The sequence below is a fragment of the Mustelus asterias genome, chromosome 3 (assembly GCF_964213995.1).
Source record: "Mustelus asterias chromosome 3, sMusAst1.hap1.1, whole genome shotgun sequence".
In the NCBI taxonomy this organism is placed as follows: domain Eukaryota; kingdom Metazoa; phylum Chordata; class Chondrichthyes; order Carcharhiniformes; family Triakidae; genus Mustelus; species Mustelus asterias.
This window is the reverse complement of record NC_135803.1, coordinates 134,888,486-134,912,930: the sequence shown is the minus strand read 5'-3', so window position 1 is coordinate 134,912,930 and position 24,445 is coordinate 134,888,486. Positions and strand designations below refer to the sequence as shown.

Here is a 24,445-nt window from a genome sequence, read left to right as displayed (position 1 = left end):
AAATCCAAGCAACTTATTCCGTGAAGTACCCAATATAACCAGTGAGCTGCAGCTTTACATTGTTCTTTTCTCAGCAGATAGGAAATCTTTGACTAACAAACTCCTGCTACAGACCATTTTTGCAGGCGATCCAACAAAGGTCAGAGTAGTCTTATGTTCATAAAGTGAAAGCCCCATTCTAAACCAGAACCCAGTTGTTAGCAGTTGTCCTCCAGTAGTATTAGTTGAGTTTCATTATGAGTTAGCTATTGGCCCAAAGCACCTCATCTAGTACCACCTTATGAAATAGTTTAAGCCCAAATGGAAAAAATGAATTAAATAAAATTTGCCAATCTGTTCTGCCTGAAGGACGTGCTTACTACACTTGATGCTAGTCGTGCACATTCATGCACCAGAAATGCAGCACAACTGGAACCTACAGCAGAGTCTTTCAGTAAAAAGAATCTTTTTGGGCAGGAGTTTCTCAACGTAACATTTAATGAGGTAAGCATTCGGTTTTGAAAATCCTTTCCTTTACCCCAATAACTTTAAACAACAAAATACAAGACTTGTATTGCAATTGCCATGGTCAGAAGTACCTCAGGCTACTGAACACAGTGGCTAGCACTGCTGCCTCACCGTGTTGAGGACCTGGTATTGATTCCAGTCTAGGTGCCTGTGCAGAGTCTGCACATTCTCCTCGTATCTGCGTAGGTTTCGTCCGGGTGCTCCAGTTTCCTCCCACAGTCCAAAATGTGCAGGTTAGGTGGATTGGCTATGGCAAATGTGCCGGGGGTGGGGCAGGGGAGTTGATGCTCCTTTGGATAGTCAGTGCAGACTTGATGGGCTGAATGGCCTCCTATTGCACTGTATGAATTCTATTAGGTTTTGAGCCCCTTCAACAGCAGGACTTGTAAGTATTGAGGATGTTACCCTGATTGCTTCGTGATCAGTAAACTGCTCACATTTCAGGTTCCATCAGAGTCACTGGACACCAGTCCTCATCACACTGCAACTATTTTGAATAAGAGCACAGGTGTTGCTCATGGCATGCTGACCAATGTCTGCCCCTCAATCAACATCACAAAAATAGATTTTCTGATCGTTATCACATTGCTGTCTGTGGGATCTCAGATGCAAGAGTGCCATCACTGAACCAAACAGACTATTTTTATTATTCATTCAAGGGATATCAACTTCACTGTCCATTCCTAACTGTCCACGAGAAGCTGCCGTTGAGCTGCCTTCTCGAACCGCTGCAATCCTTATGGTGTCGGTACACCCACAATGCTGTTACAGAGGGAGTTCCAGGATTTCAACTCAGTGGCAGTGAAGGAACACTGATATAATTCTCTTCTGATATATAGTGCAAAGTGGCACAGTGGTTAGCACTGCTGCTTCACAGCACCAGGGACCTGGGTTCGATTCCTGGCTTGGGTCACTGTCTGTGCGGAGTTTGCACATTCTCCCCATGTCTGTATGGGTTTCCTCCGGGTGCTCCGGTTTCCTCCCACAGTCCAAAGATGTGCGGGTTAGGTTAATTGGCCATGCTAAATTGCCCCTTAGTGTCAGGGGGACTAGCTAGGGTAAATGCATTGGGTTATGGGGATAGGGCCTGGGTGGGATTGTGGTTGGAGCAGACTCGATGGGCTAAATGGCCTACTTATGCACTGCAGGATTCTATAATTCTGTTCTATATTTCCAGGTCTGGATGATGAGTGGCATGGAACAAAACTTCCAAGTGGCATTGTTCTCAGGCACCTGCTACCCTCGTTCTTCTAGATGGTGGTGGTCGTGGGATGGATTCTCCCGTCGCTTTGACAGATGAGTGCTCACCAAAAACCAAACAACCTGTTTACAATCTAGGTTCATGCTGTCCCATGTGTAATGTTAGACCAAATCTTGACTTATAAACATGAGTTAATTAGTAACAGACAGAATCTAGGGACTAAGTAAGTTATCCAAAGTGTTTCTCCCTCCAGTTAAGTTGCTCAATTTGACACCTGGAACCTTCTCAGAATATTGGAGTATAGTGCATTTCGAGCTACAGATATCATAGAATGCCTACAGTACAGGAGGCGGCCATTCAGCCCATCGAGTCTGCACCGACCACAATCCCACCCAGGCCCTATTCCCGTAACTCCACATATTTACCCTGCTAATCCCCTGACACTAGGGTCAATTTAGCATGGCCAATCAACCTAACCCGCACATCTTTGGACAGTAGGAGGAAACCGGAGATTAGCCTTCCTGCTCGTCAATTTTAATGAAACGCCATTTTGGAACTCCGACAACTTTCTTTTAGGAAGACTGGCCCCAGAAATGTGCTCAGTTACAGAATAGGTGGCTGGATTAAATTTAATGGCTTAATTTAACTCCTGCTGACTTTTGTTTGGCAGAAGTCTGATCTACACCTTTGCCTCACAATTACATCCAGCAACCATGACAATCGTACCTCTGCAGCAAAGTGGTCTGACTTGTTGTCAACACTCAAGCAGCTTGAACTTGAAGTCGAGGTCGACTGATATTGGAGTTGCTTTGCAAAATTGCAGTGCAATTGTATCCCAGCCTCAGCATTATGTCACATCAGATGTCCTAACGTTAACCCTGTAATGTTATTCAATAGCTGTCAAACACAAAGGCATCTTTCAACCCAGATGTACAGTCATCCTATTGTTGGTTTGAGATAATCTCATCAATGAATAAAATAAAGGGGAAACATGAAGGGAAATGAATAGAAAATATTTAAAAGACTGATTTTAAAACAAAGAAAATTGATAAGGGTAACTGAATAGATAGAGCTAAAACAAAATGCATCTGATCCATGTTTTTCTGAAATTTTAATTTTACAATTTCAGCAGCAGTATTTAAGCTGGCACGAAGGTTAACACTGCCGCCTCAGTGCCAGGGACCTGGGCTCGATTCTGGCCTGGATGTCTGTGTGGAGTTTGTATGTTTTCCCTGTGGGATTTTGCCAGGTGCTCAAGTTTCCTCTCTCGGTCCAAAGAGATGCAGGTTAGGTGGACTGTTGCCCTTTGTGTGTATGTTGTTTGTGGTGTGTCTGTGTGCATGAGCAAGAGGGAGAGTGATTATGCTTGATGTGGTGTAATGTCCCTCAACCTATAAGCCCCTGGTGACAGACTAGCTACCTGCTTCAGGAATAATTAGCTACAGAAACAGACAGAAGTGACCTATGGACTGTCAGGGTGTGGAAAGGTTGAGAGAGAGAGAGAGAGAGAGATTCTATGTAGTCACAAGGACTATTGACCTTGTGATTTCAGGGCAAGTAATACAATTCTGGAATAAAAAAAGAGTTAAAGCCACACAGTTTATAATCTCAACAATTTATTTTTATAAAACCCCTTTAATGAATGACCCATGGTGCTCGACAGATCTCAAGTTATTGCAAGGATAAACAGACAACCCTGCTGCCAAACTTACTTCTTGAAAAAAAAGTATCGCTGAGAAAAGGACATTTTGAAACTTTGTCTTTCACTCTCAGAATGTTCGCAAGAAAACCAAACGTAAAGTGAACAAGAATATATACTGCATGAGAAGTGAGTGCCAATTGGTTTTCAAGTAGATTCTGACTGGTAGAGGCATGCCAGGCAAAATAACTGACATCATCCGTATCCCTCATCTCAAACTATTAACATGAATATAACTGTGCTGATTGTAGTCACAATCCATTGTCCAATTAGCAAACTTTGACACATTTTGTGCAGGTACAATTGACCAAATGGCCTGCTTTGTGATGCAAGATTCTAGGAGTCTATGAAGCAGGTAGAAACCTTTTGAGACATTCATTTCACAATCATAGAATCATAGATTCTGCGAAACAGGTAGAAACCTTTTGAGGCATTAATTTGACAATATTGTACCAATTTCTGTGAGCATCCAATACAGAATGACAATTGCCCTAAATGCATCATCAGTATCCAATTTATTTTCAATTACCCAAACAAGGGCAAGTAGCATGGTTGCACAAAAAAGACAAAAATGCCAACTATATGTTCACATAAAATGCTTTTACAATAACTTAAATACAGTTAATAAATAAATCTATCCATATGAATGAGAGTGTGAGAGAATGGATAGATGGGGAGTATGGCAAGGTATATTTGTGCATGCAAGGTTAAAAAAGCACAAATGTATGGGAGAATACGCACAATTCTGAAATATGCCGAACGTACAATACACAAAAGGTACTGTAGTCCCAAAGAAAAAGGCTTACAATGGCTCAAAATTTGTTCTCAAAGTAGTAGTGAGACCAATGGAATTCGCCATTATTTAAGTGCAGATGGTACTGCAAATGAACGCGGCAGTAGATGCACAGGTATTGCTGTCTGAGCTGTGCTACTATATTTGCACGATAAATATTAACAAAATGCAAAATAGGTCAAGTCTTTGCTTTACAAGTGCAAGTAGCCTTTTAACAATGTGATAACTTATTTTCCAGAGGTTGATTAGCTGTAGTTAACTACTACAAATCTACTCTTACCGGTGGGGATATTAAAATTATTGAAAGTACTTCAAACTGTATTTTTCCTTTCTGACTTCACTCTCTCCAATTCAATTTTCCTTTTTCTCCTTGTCGTGTATCTGATTTGATACCCACTCTACACATTTTCACAATTCTTTGTCCATTGTTCCTCGGTTTATTTCCCAATCCTTACATCTGATAGGTTAGAGAGATGCACAGGTCCATCCGTTTCCCTCACCACAGTGCAATCAACTCTCACAATCACAAGAATGATTATGGCACAGGAGACGACCATTTGGCCCCTCGTGTCTGCACCAGCTCTCCAAGTGAGCATCATGACTTGGAGCCATTCCCCTGCCTTTCCCCCAAAACACTGCACATCGTTTCTCTTCAAATAATTGTCTAATGCCTTCTTGAAGGCTCTGCTTGAACCTGCCTCTACCACACTTCTAGGCAGTGCATTTCAGACCTGAACCACTCGCTATGTGAAAAAGTTCTTTCTCACATTACAATTCCTTCTTTTGCCGATCGCTTTAAATCTGTGTCCCCTCATTCTTGATCCTTTTGAGCAGGAATAGTTTCATCCAATTTATTCTGTTCAGTCCCCCCCTTCATAATTTTGAACATCTATATCAAATCGCCTCTTGGCCGCCTTCTGTCCAAGGAGAACAGTCCCAACCTCACCAATATATCCTCGTTACTGAAGTTTCTTATCCGTGCAAGCATTTTTGTAAACCTCTTCTGAACTCTCTCCAACGCATTCACATCCTTCCTAGTGTGGTGTTCAGAACTGTACACAATATTCCAGCCGAGGTCGAACTAGTGTTCTGTATGAGTTCAGCACAATCTCCTTGCTCTTGTACTCCATACCTCTATTAATAAAGCCCAGATACGATATGCTTTATTAACTGCTCACGCCATCTGTCCTGCCACCTTCAATGATTTATGTACATATACCTGCAGATCCTCCTGCTCCTGCACCCCCTTAAGAATTTTACCCTTATTTTATATTGCCTCTCCATGTTCTTCCCACCAAAATGCACCATTTCACACTTCTCCTCATTGAACGTCATCTGCTACCGATCTGCCCACGCCACCAACTTGCCTATGTCCTTTTGAAGTTCTACACTCTCTTCCTCACAGTTTACAATACTTCCAAGTTTCATATCATCCGCAAATTGTCCCCTACACACCAAGAACTAGATCATTAATACACCTCAGGAAAACAACTTCCAGCAACTTCGCGCTCAAAACAATTGAAAACTCAGTTGTGAGAGGGTAAATCTATGGTATAGATGCTATTACATCTGACCTACAGCAAAATGAACCATTATATATTAGTTAAAAAATAATTCTAATGCTGTGGAGTAAAATAGAAAAGCACAGGAAAATGGCAGCAGGGAATGAAACAAACAAAAATAAACCAATATTTTGTTTGTTTATATGGGAATAAACAATAGAAAATTAGCTTTAACCTAGCCTTAACACTCTACACGAGTCATAATGAATTCAGTTTTTCGCCTCTGCAACCACTGATGCATACCACATTCATAGCCATATTTTTACTGTGAATTATGATAGTTGCCTCCTACCTTCAGTTTAGGCAGACTCCAGAGTTTAGATTTGCATATTACTGCCTGTTAGGAACTTGAACATGTACAGAACTCACCAGCTTTGCTTTCCCCCCGCCCCCCCCAAAACCTCTGTTCTCCAAAATCCACAAACTATCCCTTGAAAACACGCGCCAGGCAGGTGTACTGCAGAACTAATGACAGACAAAAACAAACCAGAACCACACAATCAAGTAAACAAAAAAGGAACACAATGGCGTCCAATCAGAAACAGAAGGTCCCAGTTTCACCATTACCTCATTTGTTTTATACAGCCAGCCAAAAGTCAAAGTGATGGACTCGATCCAACTGTGGTTCAACATGCTAGCTGCACATTAATACTAGACACACACTAATAAAAGAAAACCGGGAGCAGTTCTGTTGTTTGGAATATGTACTCTGCACACTCTAGACATTCTTTCGTGAGGACATCATTGTAAAGCAGATTCATTTCCTTCTTACAGCAGACTGCATTTATTAGAGATAAACGTGGCGTCTATAAAAGGGAGGAGGAGGAGGAGGGGGGGTGGGGGGGGGAGGTTTGTTAATTACACTGATGACTGAAATAAAGTGAAATCCTGAAGTTTCAAAGTTAGAGCACTTTTTTGCAATTCATTCATGGGATGTGGGCATCGCTGGCCGGACCGGCATTCATTGCCCATCCCGGAGAGCATTTAAGAGTGAACCACATGGCTGTGGCTCTGGAGTCACATATAGACCAGAACAGGTAAGGACGGCAGATTTCTTTCCCTAAAGGACATTAGTGAACCAGATGGGTTTTTATGACAATCAGCAATGGTTTCATGGTCATCAGTAGACTTTTGATTCCAGATTTTTATTAAATTCAAATGTCACCATTTGCCACGGTGGGATTTTGAACTGGGGGTTCCCAGAGCATTACCCTGGGTCTCTGGATTACTAGCCCAGCGACAATACCACTACGCCACTGCCTCCCCTGGTCTGTCTTTCCTTTTGGGGAAGATTGCTCAAGTATCAGTCATGTCAAAATTCAGATATTCTGACGTCCCCCGTTCTGGTATGATTGCTGTTTGGTTGGTTCACGACCAGTTTATACTTCAGTATGTACTGTTCCTAAATCCAACCTAAGCCACTGAAATGAAATAATCTGCCATCAATGCAGAACAAACTTGACTGCCAGCGATTTACCCCATGAATATATATATTAAATATTAACCCAGTGTCAGAATCCTCAACAGCTGCTTTGAATGCACAATGTTAGAACCACACTTACTTTCTGCAAAACAAAGCTCAGCAACTCAACTGGTCCCTGCCAAATGTAACACTATCCTGGAGTTGCTTTACAATAGTGATCTTGAGGCCATCACATTTTTTCAAGTTTAATTTTATTCAGGATATTATAGCAGCACATAGTTCAGTATTGGCACAAATCGCCAATTTCATCACAAATCCTATGCTCGTTAGCTGTGGCTCTATTAGGAGCAGTCTCGCCTCAGCAGGGTATGGGTTCAACTCCACTCCGGGTCTTGAGCACAAAAATCACGGCCGAACTCCAGTGCAGTATTGAGGGAGTGCTGCATTGTCAGGGGTGTCATCTTTCACGTAAGGCGTTAAACTGAGGTCACACCCGTCCTCTCGGGTGGCAGTAAAAGACTTCATGGAACTGTTTCAAAAAAAGGAGTTTGCCCCAGTTTTCTGGACAATATCTTGACCAATATCACTAAAACAGTCACTCTGGTCATTATTGCATTGCTGTTTGTGGGAGCTTGCTGTGTGTGAATTGACTGCCGTGTTTCCTACATTACAACACTGATTACATGTCAAAAGTGCTTCACTGGTTGGAAAGTGTTTTGGAACATGCAGTCATTTGATTTGATTTATCAATGTCACCTATATTGGGATACAGTGAAAAGCATTGCTTCGTGTGCACTATATAGATAAAACATCCAATAAAGAATACAAGGAGAGGGTGCAAAATATAATGTTGAAGTCACAGGTACACAGGTAGGATGTAGAGAAAGATCAGCTTAATATATGGTAGACCGATTCAAAAGTCTGATGGCAGCACGGAAGAAGCTGTTCTTGAGTCAGTTGGTACATGATCACAGGCTTTTGTATCTTTTCCCGATGGAAGAAGGTGGAAGAGAGAATGCCCAGGGTGCGTGGGCTCCTTGATTATGCTGGCTGCTTTTCTGAGGCAGTGGGAAGTGTAGACCTAGTCAATGGATGGAAGGCTGGTTTGCGTGAAGGACTGGACTACGTTCACAACCCTCTGTAGTTTCTTGCAGTTTGGTCAGAGTATGAAAGGTGCTAATCAAAATAGTTTGCATATTTGGAAAGGCATAATCTTAGTGTTAGTTGAAAGTCTTTAGTTGAAACAAAATTATAGAGGACCAGTTTAATAGTCCCACGTTAACTTTCAAAAGAAAATAAAAAGTCTTAGCAGAGAAGGGAAAAAAAGTAATACCAGGTAAAATGACTCTGTACTGATCATTCCTCCTATTTAAACTGTTACATTTGTTGCTTCACTGTGATTCCCTCTATGTACCTATCTGAGAAGGGGGTTATTTTCCCTGACCACAAATAATATCCCGTACATTTAGTCCCAACTTTCATTTCTTTCCTCTTGTCTACATTCATTAGGCTGCTGCAGAAATTAGACTTCAAATTACATTGCAACAACTGCAGTAAAGTTGTTTAAAGAAACTAGCATTCAGAGCACGTGACACAGCATGGGGTAACATGATGGAAGAGATGCAGAGTGTACCGCAGACACTCTGCTGTCTCCAAGCTCTCAATAAACCAGGACTCTTTCCAAAAACACAAATATAACTGATAAATAGCTAAATAAACTAGATGCGTGCATTCCCAAAGCGGTCTACATCTTTTATTTCTCATGAGTCCAAATACCCTGTTGTGCTATTCAGACACCATAGGAGATCAAGTGGTTCCCCCAAAGACAAAGGGCTGCTAAAAAAAGTGTGCTATTGCCAACTGTTCAGGAATAGTTTGCCAATCTTTTCTCCTGCCATGTGGCACGAAAAAGAACTGGAATAAAGAAACAAACTGTGAATAACTTAACTCCTGAAGTATTATTAAACCCAAATCTTTAACTCTTGCGCACAGTCCTAATCTCACATGATTTCCTTTGGCTACATTATTCCAGACAGTGCAGATTCATAGTGTTGGAGATAATGCTCTATATTGCTAGTTGTGTTTACAAGCAGACCTCGTACCATAATAGAAAATCTAATGGCATCCAAATGCCAACTTCACAACAAACTTTTAAAAAAATGTCCTATTAGCATTTTCCCTGGGACAAGTCCATGGAGACCTTCTGATGACTCGAGCACAGCACTATTTCTAATGTCTCACATTTAAACACAAAAGGATTGACTCTTTCATGCTTTGAAAATATTCAGCAGTCTGGACACTCGTGGGGTCCCAATCTCACTCAGAGCAGCAGCGCACCTCCTGGGCTAATGTTACAGAGGCACAAAATTAAGAGGCCAAGTCTGGGGAACGCCATCCAATTAGGGACAGGTGACAAGAGGCCGAGATAGTGCATGAGACTGCAAGGCTGGTTGCAGCCCACGCATGCAGTCAGGGTGGAGCCCATGTGCAAGAAATGCAAGATGAATGCACAAAATGGAGTGAAACGGCTGGACCCAATGGACTCCACTTCCTCAAAGCCAGCACTATTTCTTACTGCAGTCTCCAGGAGATTGGAAAAAAATTTAAAATCTTGGCCTGCAGTGGATCTCAAGCTTGCCAATTCGCATCTTAAGTAGGTAGATTTAATTTATTTGCCTTAATGCTCCAACTTACCACCCTGCGTCTCTTGATACCCAACAAGCTCTGGAACACATTGGGGGTCTTATGCAACTTTAGCAGAAATCTCATTCATGCCAGAAAATTGCTGCTGATTGGTTGCTGGGGAGATTTAATTGATCCTCCAGCAAGTGGCCGTCACTGCACTCAAACCTCTGGGAAAAGCACGAGGAGGCAGAAACACGTTGGGGAACTGGCAAGGCTTCTTTCTCCATGACTTCCCTGGTCACCCAACCTCCAAATGCGTAGAGTACCTGGGAAAAAAATAATCCTCCCCCACCTCCTCCCCCTTCTAAAATCTTGTAAGTTTATTTTGACTGTGGAAGGCATCGAAGCATACCTTATCCCAGCACTCCAGAACCGTGGCAGGTTTATATCCTCTTACCAGGCCAGCTCGTGAAACCAATGGCAGTGGCCCAACTGATACCCTCATCATCAGAAAACAAGACTTAAATCTTGTTCTTCTCGACCTGTACAGCTCGGGACCAGTGAATTTACCAAAAGAAGCCGTAGGAACAACTCTACACATCTGGGCCAGGCACAAAATTACAAGCAGTCTGCTTCAAAAAGATTTTACATTAAACCTCAAAAGAATGTTATATTCGCCAGCAACCATTTAAACAGTGTCCACCCCATCTTTTAGACAAACTGTCTGTCTTTCCAAAACCTTCAAGAGATTTCAAATTGTCGAATGTGATACACATGCAATTCTGCCTCACCAAAAGAGAAATGAGCTGAAAGTATGTCCTACCTGATCGTCCTCACAGAGATGCAGTACTTCCACATTAGATTCCACATGGCATTGGCATCGCCAACTTGAGCATTTTATTCTTGTAAACGCTGGTGTTTTACGGTTGCAACAGAGAAAGGGGCTGCTTTCAACAGCAAGCAAATTATTTCCTGGTGCAGCCAGTATAATGACTCACAGACATGAAATAATTTCCACCACAGCTTATTTAAGGAAAACGTACATATCCTCAAACCTCGAGAAGACTGCGTTAAGTTTCTCCGTTTTGTTTCTCACTGCACTTTGCAGCATTGGTTGGTTTTCCCGATCCACATTTTGTTGATCGTTAAAGCAATGCTGAAACAGCAAATGTATGACGCTCACAATTTACCAAGTAAGGAAAAAGTCCAAACAGCCCTATGAGGTTTGACAGTCGAGTTCACCATTGGGTAAAGCTGGCTGTCTGTGGGGCCCCAGAATATCACTTACCAGAAGACAGCAAGCATTCAACAATACACCCTAAATCATCTGGTGGGGACTGTTTAACCTCGCAGCTGCCTGCATTTCATGTCTCATGTAATAAAACATTACATACGTAGTTAGTGATGAATAGAACTGTATTTTTCCATAAAACATTTGACAAGGAGCCGTAAATTGTGGTTCCATAAACTGTTTGCATCAGTGAAGTCACCACTTGAAGATTTTGCAATTTCCGAGCTCAGAAATTAAAACATTTAGAGCATTATGAAGGCAAATCTGGAAGCATTTTGCTCAACAAATCCTCTGGTAAAAGTTTAGGTAATAATATTGCAAAACGTGGACTGGATTTTAGGCTAGTGTAACTTGCAGCAAATTTATCAGAATAACTGCCAGAGCATCTATTCTTCAGCAGCTGTCAGATTTCACAAAAAGCTGCAATTCCAATGTTTCATCACACCCTTTCCAAAACATGGGGAATGTTTATGTAAATGGAAAAATTGAAGTGTTGTGTTTCTAACAATTTAGTAAGAGAGAAAATATTTTGTATACTTTTAAAGAGCTCTCCCAAGTATAAAACTATTCACGTTTTGCTTAAGTGAATAAATATATAAATCATTAAAATAAAATTGACTCCTGTTTCAATTTGTTCCTGATTAGCGGCCAAGATGGCAACCTTCTTGTGGATGCAGAGATTACCAACTACTTTTTAAAAAATTCTTCGGCTGTGGGTGTTGTTGGCTAGGCCAGTATTTATTGCCCATCTGTAATTGCCCTCGAAGGTGGTGGAGAACTGCTTTCTTGAACCACTGCAGTCCATATGGTGTAAGTAAACCCGCAATACTATTAAGGAGGGAGTTCCAGGATTTTAACCCAGCGGCAGTAAAAGAACAGCGATATATTTCCAAGTCAAGGCGGTGGGTGGCTTGGAGGGGAACTTCCAGGGTTTTTTTTATAGTTTATTTATTAGTGTTTATTTATTACATTAACACTGCAATGATGTTAGTGAAAACCCCCTTGTCGCCATACTCCAGTGCTTGTTCGGGTACACTGAGGGAGAATTTAGCATGACCAGTGCACCTAACCAGCTCATCTTTCGGACTGTGGGAGAAAACCGGAGCAAATCCACACAGACACAGGGAGGACGTGCAGACGCCGCACAGACAGTGACCCAAGCCTGGAATCGAACCTGGGTCCCTGGCACTGTGAGGCAGCAGTGCTAACCATTGTGCCACCGTCATGGGTTTGGAAGCTGTTATCTAAGGAGGTTTGGTGAGTTTGTGTAGTGCATCTTGTAGATGGTATACACTAGGGCTGCTGTTTGTCAGTGGTGGAGAGAGTGGATGTTGAAGGGGATGGATAGGGGACCAATCAAGTGGACTGCTTTGTTCTGGATGGCTTTGAGCGTTGTAGGGGCTGCACTCATCCAGGCAAGGGGAGAGTATTTCATCACACTGATGTTATACCTTGTAGATGGTAGTCAGGCTTAGGGAGTCAGATGGTGAGATTCTCATTGCAAGATTCCTAGCCTCTGACCTGCTTTAGTAGCCACAGTATTTACATGGCTAGTCCAGATCAGTTTCTGGTAAACTGTACTTCACAGGAGCATTATCAACAAAATTTAACACTGAGCTGCACAGGGAAACACAGGCACAGATGACCAAAAGCCAAGTTTAGTGGTGTAGGTCTTAAGGATCATCTTAGAGGAGAATAGACACACTATGGGAGGGTATTCCAGAGCCTTGGGCCAAGGCAACTGAAAATATGGTTAGCATCAGCCAGCAACTAATATCAGGTATGTGCCAGATGCCAAAGTTGGGCAGGGGGGAACATGGAGATCTCGAAAAGTATCAGAGCTGAGGACGATTATAGAGATAGGGATTACCAAGTGTGGAAAGGGATTGAAAATCAAGGGTGAGATTTTTTAAATGAAGGCATCTTTACAGCAGGAGCCAATGGAGGTCAACAAACGCTGGGCTGATGGTCAACAAGCTTGCAACTTGGCGCAAGTTTGGACACGGACATCAGACTTTTGGACGATCTCAAGTTCAGACAGTAGAATGTATAGGCTGGTTGGGAATACATTACAATAATCAAGTCCAATGGGAACAAAGGCACGAATGAGGGTTTCACCAGATGAGTTGAGTTAGGGCAGAAATGGACAGGGTTACTTCAATGGAAGTAGGCGGTCTTGGTTCCAATGTGAATATGTGGTCAGAAGCGCATCTTGAAGGTCAAATATGACTCCAAAATTGAGAATAGTCTGGTTCAGATAGTTACCAAGGAGGGGGATAGTGTCATTGGCTAAGGAAGCGTGTTTTGTGGTGGGGACTGCCAGCAACCTAGTCCCCCTGACACTAAGCGGTAATTTAGCAAGGCCAATCCACCTAACCCACACATCTTTGGATGTGGGAGGAAACCCACGCAGACACAGGGAGAATGTGCAAACTGCACACAGACAGTGACCCAAGCCGGGAATCGAACCCAGGTCCCTGGTGCTGTGAGGCAACAGTGCTAACCACTGTGCCACCGTGCCGCTTCACTTTCTCTTTAAAATGGTTATTACAGCAAAAGAAAATGGCAATGTTTACAGTAGACAATGCTACATTTGTTTGATGGTCAGTCCCATGCACCAGTCATTGCTTTCTGTTTCAAGGCACACATGTACGTCAGCCCTTTAATGCCGACTTGAGAAATCAGTCAGGATAAACAGCATAAATAATTCTGAGACTTTCATGCATAATTAAGTCCAGTTCATCTGTTCACGGCAATTGAAAGATAACAACACGCGTTTTAGAAATTGTTAGCCACAGGAATGTTAGTTACATTCACTTTTGAATGCATGAAGCCAAGGGGGATTTTAACATCTATTACTGAACGGAGTGCCCTAAAACAAAGATTCATGTTAGATGATCAAGACCAGTTCCTCATGATTCCATTGTTTATTATGGAAACAGATTACATTTTGTTTTGAGGTTGATTCTCCCCAACTTGTTGTATCCATTAAAGATAATATTGCAGTAGATTTCCAAAAGCATTTAGTTTATACATAATTCCTATAACCATTCTTTGCCATTGAATTCTAGCAATGACAACACAGTTCACAGTAAACTGCCAGTACACAAGTAGGACCTTTGGATTATTGACATGATGATAAAACATGAATGGCCTTGTGACGAATTCAGTTGCAAATACATGTTGTAGCACAGCAACTGGAGTGAATGTCTTCCTTAAATGCATCAGTGCTAGTCAACATCGAATTACCACTTGTACTCCAGCGTTCTGCTAGGTTTTTATCGTTGCAATGTTTTGTATCAATATTCCCAGGACAATGAGTATATTTTCCATGGCCGGATTCTAACAGTTAAGAGGTTGTCATTTTTATGCCTGCCAAAATCTTATTCCAGATAAAAATCACTCTTGATATTTCCAGAAATTAAAGTGGAGCGCACAATGGCAAAAGGTATTATAGGTAGCGGTTTGTTGCATTGCTTTTGCGATGTTTTGATGCCGATTGTAGTTAGGATTAAAAGGAAATGTTCATACATGGCATCTCATCATGTCCTTGGGATGTCCCAAAGCATTCATTTCTTCTGTATTCCCTCTCAGCAGCACTCATTGATATATAGGCAACCATGACCATAACCAACATGCACATAGCTAGGTCCCAAAAATCAGCAAATCGATCCATAACCAGGCAGACAGTGTGTGGGGTTTTCCGGCCCTTCCCAATGGCAAACTCTTCTGGTGCTGCTGAAGTTGACACCACCGCGTCGATTGGGCAAGCCATGCGAAAGCCCACAGACTTTGGAAGGACTGGAAGATCCCGCCTGTGGCAAGTGGCTCACCTCTTCCTCCACAGCAAAAACCCCAGCCAGTGTCTCTGATAGCCAAGGAAAGAATGTTGGCTAAGGCAGAGGGGTTCTAAACCTTTACATTTCATGTTATAAGAATTTTCGCGCAACCTTCTATTGGTGCCAAGATGTGGAGGTTATCTTCAATCAGCATATTTGCATGTCAAGTTCATCCTGGCTTATGTATACTTAAGTTGTGTCACACCGAGGTGGGTAGAATGTCATTGTATATGATGGAGTGCCGCTAAACGCAATAATTTTGCTGTCTATACCAGCTCTTATTTTCCCTTTGGTTCATTACCAAATGGGGCAGAATGCACCTGCTGAAACTGGATGCTGTCTCCCTGGCAAAATGGCACTGGCCAAAAACAGGAGTCCTGGGACCAAGCAAAGCTTTCCAGTTCGTCACAACCTTTGTGATCGTGGGGATGAAAATGAGACAATGCAGGTGTTGATACGTGATTCAAAGCAGGACGATTAAGAAGAAACAAGATAAAGCTAAAGAGATCAAGGATAAGGGGGGGGAAGGCAGGATCAGGATGCTGAATCTGATGATCAGCCATTATCAAAATGAATGGCAGAGCAGGCTTGAAGAGCCGAATGGCCTACTCCTGCTTCTATTTTCAATGTTACACTCCATGGCCTGGGTACTGTGATCTTTAGGGACCAGGATTAATTTTACTTAAACGCATTTGCACCAGTGAGTCCCTTGAAATCTTCAAGTGAACCCCTAAGGGACTACAGATTCCTGGCTGAGATCCCAGGATTAGGACACAAGAACTTGCTCCCAGTGCCATAGGATCGCGAGCAGAAAGGTTCTCGATTTCATGTTTCATCCAAAAGGTGGCACCTTAACACTGCAACACTCAATAGTGCAAATTAATTATCAGCCTAGCTTCTATGCTTGTGATCTGAAACTGGCTCTGTGACAGCACTGATGTTTTTCTCAACTGCTCTGACACACTGGGCAGGATTTTACCACCTCACTTGACCCAAGGCGAGAAGATCCCACCCGCGGCCAACAGACATTTCCATTGTCCACCCCTTGCCCGCTCCGATTCCGTGGCAGGCGGGGCAGTAGAATTCCAGCGATGATCTTAAATTAGTTTTAAAGTGAGTAGTTACTAAAGACCATTACACAATGCAGTGGGCAGTCCACAGCAACAATAAACTATAACTGTACCCTGATAATACTATTACTGTGTAATAATGATCACAGCACAACTATAATGTACCAAATAAAGCCAATGTTGTAGCTCACTAATTAATAGATAATATATAGCAATACTCAACTTGTGCTGCAATGCAAGGCCCAGCCTCATCTCCATTTACTTCCCAGCCTGAGACTCCACCTTGATCGTCTCTACCAATTTAAAGACTGGAAATCAATACCTTCACTTAAACATGAAAAGACAACAATCTCCTAACTGCAACTAAAAGGCAGAAAAATCAACAACTTCATCACTCACACATGGGAACATATTGGACAAGAAAATTTGCAAGAGTGTCAGTCTATTGGTCAGGTATGAACAATGATATTGAAGTCGTCATTGTCAAGATGTGAGAGGCATATCAAGAGCATATGCCAAGTCAGCACAAATAACCACCGATTCCACATGGTATGCCTACCCATCGATGGCCCAAAATCACATTCAACCTCTTCCATGTCCACGGCACTGATTTCATCACCATAACAATTACTTTATGACCATTGGTAAAGCTCATGTTTGGCAGACCAGTGCATACCAATTTACCTATTCTTATCAATTCTTCTCGCTCAGGAACTAGAGAGCAAGTTTTAAAATTGCAAATGATGACGACCAATGTGCACAATAAAAATGCAGGAACAGAATTGCTACCTTTACAGCTGGGTCAACCGGTTTGCATCCAAGGTCCCATAGAAGGTATGTGGCAAACAGCCAAGGTGACAAGGATTTGCTCTGAACCAAGGTCATACAAAGTCATTAGCCACAAAAGTGCAGTGGTGAAGCATACCAAAAGACACATCCGATCCATTCTAGCTTCTCAGCCATTATACAGTTCTATTGCATCTAAGACAAGGTCCCAAATGCAACCAAGAACAACATCTAAGAATAACAATCGCATAGATCACTGTGAGCAATTAAAAAGCAAGGGTACAAGATCTGGCTATACCAGTTGATTATCTCTATGCTCCAGAGATTCACAGCGTCATCAGTCTTGTACACTTTTGTAATGGTAACTAAACATGAACATGTACTGTAATTATACTCCCCCGCCGCTGATGTCTTCACGTTTTCTACCTTTATATACATAAATCACAATACATGAACACACGTTTACAGAATCCCTTGATGGCTTTATTTAATTACAGTAAGGAGTCTGACAATACCAGGTTAAAGTCCAACAGGTGAGACTCCCTTACTGTGCCCACCCCAGTCCAACGCCGGCATCTCCACATTATTTATTTGAGAGTGTTAGATCAGCCATGATTTTTTTCAAATGGAGGAGCAGGTTCGAAGGGCTGAATGGCCTACTCCTGTTCCAATTTCTTATGGTCTTGCATCATAAAAACACACCAAAAGTAATGATATAAAATGGAGTTAATACAAACAGAAATATACAGTTGATAAAAAATGTGCATGAGTGCGCGCCACATAATGGGATACAGTAACAGAAAAGGAATTCAGACACACTGCAGGCATTTGAGATAGTTACATCGAGAAACAAAATGTCATTTTATGCCCTTGAGCAAGTCTTAGGAGATAACTATAACATGGTTCATTTTTCTGCATTTAATTCCCCACCAGAGGTAAGCTCTCTCTTATTTCACGTGTATCCTAGTAACCTTTATGATGCTAACAGGTATTAACAATGAGTGTTCTAACCTAGCAGCAATAATCAGAAGCGGACTGGAAATTTATCCATTCCAGAGTCTGAACAATCATGGCATTGGTTAGAAGCTAATTGCAACTGGTCCCTCACAGTCACATAAAACAACCGTGGAAGCATTACAGCAAATTACACTTTTGTTCCTGCATACCTATCTATGATCAACATCCATCCCACAGCGGACAGTTTATGATTCAACTGAGTACCAAACTGGAGCCAACATCTCACAGTTAAGTCAAAGTTATTGTAGATATTTTTAAAAACTTACATTTCATGTCAGAGTTCCATCAAGATGATTGGAATCAAGTGTTTCTAGAACAATGTTCAAAACATTCGAGTTCTACTGATAGTTTTGTTTATTAGTGTCACAAGTAGGCTTATATCAACACTGCAATGAAGCTACTGTGAAAATTGCCTAGTCTCCATACTTGTGCCTGTTCAGGTGCACTGAGGGAGAATTGAGCATGGCCAATCCACCTAATCAGCACGTGTTTTGGACTGTGGGAGGAAACCGGAGCACCTGGAGGAAACCCACGCAGACACGGGGAGAACATGCAAACTCCGCACAGACAGTGACCCAAGCCGGGAATTGAACCCGGGTGTCTGGCACTGTGAGGCAGCAGTGCTAACCACTGTGCCACCCATGATAGGGTCATCGACCTGAAATGGTAACTCTTTCACTCACCACAGATGCTGCCAGATCTGGGTCTTTCCAGTGTTTCTGTTTTTATTTGCCTAAATACTAAATTTGTTCCAAATTAAAGCTAAATATAAAATGAGGATTAAATATAAGCTTTAGCAATGTCAGAGTCCACGTGAAGATTCCTCTAATTAACTGTTTAATCCCTTCCAGAAAACAGATCAAAGATTCTCAAGTCATTATTGCAGAGCCTGAAGAACATCTGCACCCTTAACATTTTACCTAATCCTCAGGTAGTCCTAATCCTCACAGGTCAGGAAGGCACTAGGTTTGCTTGCTGATTGTATGTTAAATGGCCTTCAAACTGAAGTCGTCGTGAGGTTTCAGTGCTTTAGTTGAGAAGTGCGCAGTGTCAGATTAGTACCATTGGTTCTAATATTTATCTTTATGGATGAACTAACGGAAAAGAGTCAGGCATTGTACGTGGCCTGGTATCAAAAGTAGCTCCAAAAAAAGTCATATGGACACAAAACATTATCTTTCTCTCTCCAGAGATGCTGCCAGACCTGCAGAGTTTTGTCCAGCATTTTCTGCTTTTATTTCAAAAGTAGTTGCTTCTTTACCAAATTGGTTGCGAGACAACCTCGTACGATTGGGTTTAATCTTTTCATCAGATCTGCCAGGGGTAAAGTAGTGCATTCTGAATACAAGGCTTTGCAAATTGGAAGGAATTTGGAGTACATCCCTAGTCTCACACTGAGTAGCACGTCTTTCCAAGCTAACATTGAGTGTTATTGAGAGCACAGTACAGCAACCTTATCATCATCCACAGTACCGCAGTCATGAAATCATCCACATGAGAACTGAGGAGGCTGGAATAATCTCTAGAGAGATTTATGAATGAAATTGGAAAGGAGAAAATTACAGTCATTTAATTCACATTATCCATTTATAGGCCAGAGCTTTCCAATTCTGTGCTTAGCAGTCCAGGATTTTCCCTCTATTTAATTGAATAGATGGAAAATTCCCAGGCTGGTAAGCACAGAAGCAGAAATTTCCTGACCATCATCTTCAGGAGTATTATTACTGTGCCTAACGTACAACTGCACCTAACATACAGCTACACCTAGGCACATTGGTATGCTAAATGTTATAATTTCATTGTGTCAACACTGCTTTTGTCAAAATCACAGCCTTTTAAAGGAAAGGGAACAAATGGAGCCATCAACAACTTATAATGTTTATATAGCACTTTAACAATGAAACATCCCAAGACACTTCACTGGAACATTAAAAGAGAAAGACACATAAGGAGCTACTAGGTCAGGGGGCCAAAAGCTGGGTCAAAGGGGTAGTTTTTAAGAATTGTGTTAAGAGAGGAAAGTGAAATAGTAAGGCAGAGAGGTATAGGGGTAGAATTTCAGAGCCTGACGCCCAGGCAACTGAAGTCACAGCCATCAACAGTGGAGCAATTATAACTAGGATTACACAAGGGGTCTGAATTAGAGGAGCACAGATACCTTGGAGGGTTGTGGGGCTGGAGGAGATTACAGAAATAGCAAAGTATAAGGTCACAAAGGGATTTGAAAACAAAGATGAGAATTTTAATGTTAATATATTGCCTGGCGGGGAGCCCATGTAAATCCATGAATAGGATTTGGTGCAAGTTTAAACTCAGGCAATGGAGTTTTAAATGACCTCAAGATTAGAGGGGGTAGAATGTGGGACACCAGTCAGGAGTGAGTTGAAATAGTCAAGTTTAGAGACAGCAAAAGCATGACTGAAGGTTTCGCCAGTAGATGAGCCGAGACAAGTGAATGTTATGGCAATGGAAATGGTCGGAAGCTCAATGTGGGATCATATGTGACACCAAAGTTGCAAACTGATGGTTTAATCTCAATGCTGCCTGGGACAGGGATGGAATCAATAGTAAGGGAACAAAATTCCATGTATTAAATTGGAGGAAGCTTCTGCTCATCCAGGACTGCATGTTGCATAAGCAGCCTGATAATTTGGCAGCAATAAAGGAGTCAAGAGAAGTGGTGGTGAGGTAGAGCTGAGTGACCAGCGTATATGTGAAAAGTAACTCTGTGCTCTCAGATGAGACCACCGAGGAACAATTTGTGGATGAGAAATGGGAGGGGGCCAAGGGGCAATCCTTGGGGAACACCCATAGAAACAGTGTAGGGCAGGAAGAGAAGCCATTGCATGTTGTTCTCTTAGACTACAATGAGATAGATAAGAATGGAACCAGTAAGAACAGTCCCAACTAATTAAACAACAGTGGAAAGGAGCCGAGCAGGATGATGGTGTAGTTAACTGTGTCAAAGGCTGCAGACAGGTAGAGAGAGACAAGGAGGGAAAGTTTCCCTTTGTCACTGTGGTGAACCATCGTTGGTTATCACTGTGGGGTTATTCCAATGTTGCTGTTGGGTTAGGGTGTTGACACTGTGGGGTTGTTATAATGTTGTTGTTGGGCTAGGGTGTTTACACTGTGGGATTAATATACCTGTGGTGGATGCTGTTGTGGCACATCCCGGTCGGGCCCCGCCTCCTGGGAGAGGTATAAGACCCTCTGCTCAGGCGGGACCCCTCCAGTCTGGAATGGTGTACTCGTGTTTAGATAGTTCCATTGTTTGTCAATAAAAGCCTTCAATCGCTGAAGCCTTGTACCTTGTGCTTGATTGTCGCGCATCAGTCACGGTCACATACGATGCCTTTTGTGACTTTGATAAGAGTTACTTCAGTACCGTGGCAGGGGCAGAAATCTGATTGGAGGGATTCAAAAATGGAGTTCCAGGAAAAAGAAGAATAAATTTGGGAGACAGCAAGTTCAAAAACTTAAGGGAAAGCAAGGCTGGAGATGGGGCAGGAGTTTGCAAGGACAATGGGGTCAAGGGTTTTTTTTTTGACGGGGGAGATGATGGCAGATTTAGAGAGGGACAACACGTGAAGAGAGAACCATTTACAATATTAGCTAACACAAGGACCAGGAGGGAAAGTTTAGTGATCAACGGTTTAGTGGGAACAACATCAAGGGAACATGGTGTGGGTCTAATGGACAAGATGAGCTCAAGAGGGCATGAAGGAGAGAAACTTAGAAAAACCCAAATGAAATGTCCACCATTGTTTCTGATTCACTTCTAAAAACTGTTCACACCACAAAATTTGTACCAGGCCGTCATTTAATCTCAGGATTCTTAGAATTTTACAGCACAGCAAGAGACCCTTCAGCCATCGCGTCTGTGCTGGCCATCAAATACCAATCTATTCTAATCTCATTTTCCAGCACTTGGATCCGTAGTCTTGCATGCAATGGCATTTCAAGTGCTCATCAAAATGTTTTTTAAATATTGAGGGTTCTCAACTGTATCCCCCTTTCAGGCAGCGAGTTCTAAATTCCCACCAACTTTGCCATATGGGATCATCACAATTCCCCATCAACAGACAGGATTCTCCAACATACGCCAAGAATACATTACTTGTGTTTTGAACATAGATCTCTGAATTCATCTCAATTCATAGGAAGATCGGCAGGCCAGGCATCAAGATATCCAATAGGGAATTCAGGGCAAAGTTCTTGACCAAAAGAGTGATAAGAATGTAGAACTTGCTACCACAGGGAGTGACTAAAGTGAATAATATAAATGCATTTAAGGGGGAGCTAGGCAAGCATATAAGGGAGTGAGAAATAGAGGATTAAGATAGAATTAGATAGCAGGAGGCTCAAGTGGGGGATCTAAACACATTTATCCCATTAATCCTGTGGCATTTATCCTACGTACAAAACCAGCATACAAGTCGGAATCTTACCACCATTCATGCCAGTGAGATTCTCCGATTCCACCACAGTTAACAGAGATTTGGTTGGCCGCCAAATTCTCCAGCTTCGCTGCAGCAGGAGCGTGGCATGAACGTCAGGTAAGATCGCGCTCAGTGTTTTAACGACTGCATAAAATATATCAGAAGTTCCTTACAGCAAACAGAGAGCACTTTCAGTCTTATTTGTCTAATAAGTAACCAATGCCAGAAATTAAAAACTAATCAAACTAAAAACTTTACTAGGAAGAGATTTTCAATTTATGATTATAAAGTCAATACTCTATCACTTCTACAAAAACATCAAACAACTCCAGAGGAAACCAAGCAGCTGCTGATAATGAGTCATGACAACGTTCTGGGGCCGAGAGATTTTAATGGTTCAGCTTCAAACAAGAGTAGCAAACCAAAAAGAACCCTTCCAGAGGGTCAAAGACTCGAGATTAAAGGTGTTATAAAAACAAACTGCTTTCAAATTTCCTCTTTCTTTTTAAATAATGCTTTATCTGATTTTTCTTTGGAAAGCATTGAAATATTAACATTAAAACAAATATAAAATGTCAAGTTATGAATATAATCATTCTTCAGAACAAAATTTAGAAAACAAGGAATGTTCATGACCGAAGAGATGGAATAGGATAATTTGAGGATAGCATAAAGCTGTGTTGAATTACTAAGAGGTTTACTATCCAATTGACAACTTGCACCAACACAGAGATTATAATAGAGAGAAAAAAAGATTTTTCACAGGACCATAAAGAAAATGAACAATGAGCTAAAAGAGGGGTGATAAAATCTTGGTCAAACTGCTGAGGTTCAAGGAGGGTGATCGACATGGAGAAGGAAGAGAATGAGGTGGAGGGGTCCAGGAAGGAAGTTATGGTTACTAATGGACTGAAGGTACAGCTGCCAATGGTGAGGCGATGGATGCATAAGAGGCTAAAGTCAGAGGAACGGAATGTTCATCGAGTTGATAGAAGGTTACAGAGATAGGAAGTGGCAAGGCTATCAATGGATTCTAAAACAAAGACGATTATTTTATATTTAAGGCATCAAGATACTGGAAGTCAATGTAGACCAGTACGGAGAGAGATAATAGGCAACTAGGATATAACGGCAGCAGAGTTTAGATTGAATTGCAGGTGACAGAGTGTGGAGGACAGAAGGCTGGCCAAAATGTTACTGGAATTGTTAAGTCGAGATACGAGAAGGCATAGATAGGAGTGATTCAGCAGCAGATGGGCTGAAGGAGTCTTTTTAGTATGTTGAAATCTTTCAAGAAATGTCAAAGATGCATAAGGAAATGACAACACATCAAGTTGCTCAACCAGAAATATACCCATTTAGAAATAATTCAAACAGGATCAGAACAGATGGTACTATTCATTTTGAACTGAAAAGTTACAAAATTGTAGATATTATTGAAATGCTGTTGAGTAATCATGCAATACCAGATCATTGAAGTTTTTAAAGTTTATTTATTAGTGTCACAAGTCGGCTTACATTAACATGACAATGGAGTTACTGTGAAAATCCCCTGGTCGCCACACTCCGGAACCTGCTCGGGTTCGCCGAGGGAGAATTTAGCATGGCCAATGCTCCTAACCAGGACATCTTTCATGACCCACATACCATGTATTAAATGTAGACGCTTACCATGAAGGCCATGTACTCGGCACCAAACACTTAAAACAATCCATTACTTTCCAATCAAGTTAAAATCATGCAGGTTTTGTACAGAAACACAACAACTATAATTAGGAAATACAGTTTGATGAGAAATTACAAAACCAACAATTACAAAAAGCAGCATTCACAATCTAATGTGGCATCCTAATTTCCTTAAAGTGACTACTTGTGGAAAAAAAAAATTCTAAACCAGACAGGTCAGCTCATTTTAATTCCAAATCCGTCTCCAGTGGCTTATTCAGGAAACGTCTACATGTAGTTTTCTCCCAGAAAGAGGGACGTGGCCATTAGCACAGTCTTTGTGCAGGATTTTGGCACAAGTCTAACATATCAAGATGCTTCATCAGAGTGACGACTGAGTGATTCATCAAAAAGAGTTACAAAGTGTTCAACTTCTTAGTACATTCATCTGGATGGCTTTCTAACAAGGTACCCAAAATAAATCTGTAAACAATTTTACCAAAGTTCATGTTGTACTGATGCTGC

At 41.7% G+C, this 24,445-nt stretch overlaps 1 protein-coding gene across 5 annotated transcripts in view; it reads right to left on the bottom strand.

Annotated features, from left to right (window-relative positions):
- Positions 1 to 24,445, bottom strand: part of iqsec1a (IQ motif and Sec7 domain ArfGEF 1a) — a 468,491-nt gene that overhangs the window by 140,574 nt on the left and 303,472 nt on the right. The window contains exon 1 of one of the 5 annotated variants that reach the window (XM_078209677.1): positions 11,099 to 11,183. The exons of 2 other annotated variants lie outside the window; for them this stretch is intronic. In XM_078209677.1, the coding sequence (XP_078065803.1) occupies positions 11,099 to 11,115 (17 nt within the window). In that variant the 5' untranslated portion in view covers positions 11,116 to 11,183. Of the gene's footprint in view, positions 1 to 6,054; positions 6,157 to 10,633; positions 10,961 to 11,098; positions 11,184 to 24,445 lie in introns of those variants that run through there. 2 more of the 5 variants (XM_078209675.1, XM_078209680.1) reach the window with 2 other exon arrangements.